Raw genomic sequence first — 3,073 nt, 5'->3', positions numbered from 1 at the left:
TCAAAATAAAAACTAGGTGTGGTGGTTCAGGTTTGTGACCCCAGCCCTGGGGAGGTGGGGATGGGGACCCGGGGCTCTGACAGGTCAGCAAGCTCCAACCTAATGAACCTTACTTCAAGAAAGGAGTGGGGAGCAAGTAACTGAGAATTGAATGGAATGGTTCACATGCATCCAAACACAAACCACTGCCAACCAAACTAGGCTCATTTAATGCAAAAGTACATTAAATAGCTGATTTCCAATGCAAGGAAAACTCACAACAGACACCCCCACCAGCACCCTACCTAGCCACCGTGGGAGCTCCCTGAGGTGACCTCAGTCTCCCATTACAAAGCACTGCCCCAGACACCGCAGCACCATGAAGTCCCTCCGCATGCTGGGGTTAATCTGAGTTCAGGGTGAGGCACACCCCCTGTAGCACCCAGTGGGAGATGTGCTTCGTGGTGTAGAGGTCGGCTTCGAACACTAAGCCGACTCCCATGGCATTTCTCCTCATGGAGGTGGTGTAGACAGGGGTCCGGAACGTGTTCTGCAAGGGAGAGGCTGCTGATACCCTCAGGGTTGGAGGCTCCTTAATGGGGGGGTGGGGAGGGTGGAGGGGGAGCCTGAGGGCTTCAGACCAAGCACAGCAGCCTGAGGCTTACATCTGATTGCCATGGTCCTTGGCTGGCCAAGGACCACCAAGTCCTCAGCTCATCAGAGATGGACCCCGCCGGCCACAGTAGAAGGCACTTTCTGACTCGAATAGTATGTCCAGAATTTCCTAAGGGTGTTCTCCCTGGCTCTCTACCACAGGCTCTGAGCTTGATGGACACCCACATGTGTGTAGACCAGAGCTTTCCCCTGACCTGGCTCCATCACTTGAATCATCCTCCGAGGCTCCCCTAGCCTACCCCAAAAGGAGGGAAGGCACCATGAGGCCAGGGAGTTAACTGTCACCTGTAGCTTCAGGCGATGAGCTTCAATGGGGATGATCTTGAGGATGGGCAAGTCCACAACCAGCACCTTGGGCTTGCTCTTGATAAGACATCCTTTCTCTATGTCCCAGTCAGCACCCTCCAGGTAGAGGCCAGAGACAAAGCACCCTGGGGGTGAAAAGGTATGCACAGAGTAAAAGTACAAATACCACTGAGGAGCAGCCTGCCACCCTCCCCCCAGAACTCAACCCTGCCCCCACTTCCCCGTGTAAAAGGATAGCTAGACAGAAGACACAGGACTCCAAGGAAGTGGGTCCCAGGGGACACCTCTCTCCCTGGACTCCAGCTCCAGGGCACACAGCTCAGAGCTAGCACATAGTAACCCCAGCATCCTCTGAGCCAAAAGGGGAAGTCCAAGAGGGGTGTGATCTCCGGCATGCAGAGACCCCAAAGGCAAGAACACTGACCCTCCCTGGCGGTCTACAATTCAGCACTCTGACCAAAGGCAAAAACTGTCCACCTTCCCTTACAATGGCAGCCGGATGCTCACCAGTGACACCCCATCTGGGGTCCCTGAGATTTGCCCATTGGTCCACTCTCCTTAAACAAGCATAAAGGGGTCTCTGTTCACTGTAGTTGAGTGGGCTCTGGCTTTGGCGTCTGGCCGGGGAGAGTAGTGTGTGCATACACACAGAGTGCTGCTGGAGGGGCTGACGTCAGCATGCCGTTCTAACGGCCGTGACCCATGAGCACAGGATAGGGATGACTGCACACCTACTTAAAATGGCATGGTTTTTTGGTTTTGTTTTTTCGTTGTTTTCGTGATTTTTAAACAGATTGTGCAGTTCTCAAATAGGAACTTTGTAGTTGACGGTGTCAAGTCACAGTGTCAAAAGGTTGACCACCCCTGACAGGCTCTGGGCCAGCTTGTGTGCTCTCTGGCTCCTCCACTCCTGCCCCTCGGGGGTTTACAGGGAAGCCATCCAGTGCTCTCTTTGAAAACTCACTTGACCCAGGAGCCCACCTGCCACAAGCTAGCAGGGTTCAAACATGGTAGGGCCTCCCTGCCATCCACCCCGTGACTGCTGGTGTCCAGTGAGAAACTGCTCTCGGAGATACCACAAATAGCACTGTAGGCAGCAGCTCCACTTACACAGGGCCTAATCCACACAGTACTGGTCCCTTTAAGCTGGGAATGGCTCTGGAGGGAAGTCCAAATGGAGAGCAAGGTACTTGACCCTTACTGTACCTTGCCCCGCACGCTCATTCACTTCATCGGCATCCTGGAACTTGGTCACTTGTGTGAACAAGGTGGACCGGTCCAGTGGCCAGCCATTCCTCCGGCACGTGGCCTGTACCAGGGCGGTGAGGTAGGACTCTGGGATGTGCAGCCCTGAGAGCCACATCACACTGGGCTCACTCTCGGTAACCTGGTAAGGAAGGTGGGCAAGGAGGAGGAGCCTGGGCTGTGACGCCAGGTTCGGAGCTGATAGAAGACCTGCTTCCCCTGGGCATCACACCCTGGTATTAGGTCAGTTAGCTGCCCACGGGGGAAGAAGCTGACCAGCAAACTCCAGGTGGACCAACAATTTAGGGAGACACCGGGTCATTAAGTGCTTACCACACAAACGGGGGGCCTGAATTCGAGCCTCAGAGCCCACATTACAAACATCAGCTGTGGTGGCACATGCTTATAACCCCAGCACCCAGGCAGTGGAGACAGATCTTTGGACTCCCCAGCCAGCCAAATCACTGAGGCCAGGTCCTAATGTGAACTCAGTCTCAGCAAACAAAATCGTGGCTCATGACGAATGACACTCAAGGTCAACATCTGGCCTCTGCACACACGCGGACACACCTGTCAGATACACACACCATAAAAGTACCAGGTCAAACCTTCCACTGTTCTCTCGAGTGGAGACGCCACCAAAGACTGCACACATGCTTAAAGCCTTCTTACACACACAGATCACACCTCCTCCACCTCCACCTCCTCCACCTCCACCTCCTCCACCTCCACCTCCTCCACCTCCACCTCCACCTCCTCCACCTCCACCTCCACCTCCACCTCCACCTCCATCACCTCCACCTCCACCTCCACCTCCATCACCTCCACCTCCTCCACCTCCACCACCTCCACCTCCACCACCTCCACC

The 3,073-nt window shown here is 54.9% G+C and overlaps 1 protein-coding gene across 1 annotated transcript in view; it reads right to left on the bottom strand.

Annotated features, from left to right (window-relative positions):
• Positions 1–193: 193 nt before the first annotated feature.
• The window catches only part of Dnah10 (dynein axonemal heavy chain 10), a 116,330-nt gene continuing 113,450 nt past the window's right edge, over positions 194–3,073 (bottom strand). Inside the window, exons 78-80 of the mRNA XM_055606020.1 lie at positions 2,167–2,347; positions 940–1,085; positions 194–529 (exon numbers count right to left, since the gene is read on the bottom strand). Of these exons, the coding sequence (XP_055461995.1) occupies positions 383–529; positions 940–1,085; positions 2,167–2,347 (474 nt within the window). The 3' untranslated portion in view covers positions 194–382. The remainder of the gene's footprint in view (positions 530–939; positions 1,086–2,166; positions 2,348–3,073) is intronic.

The sequence above is a fragment of the Psammomys obesus genome, unplaced genomic scaffold (genome assembly GCF_907164565.1).
Source record: "Psammomys obesus unplaced genomic scaffold, mPsaObe1.curated_primary_1811, whole genome shotgun sequence".
In the NCBI taxonomy this organism is placed as follows: Eukaryota; Metazoa; Chordata; class Mammalia; order Rodentia; family Muridae; genus Psammomys; species Psammomys obesus.
Note: the sequence above shows the minus strand (reverse complement) of the source record. Positions and strands in the feature narration are given on the sequence as shown.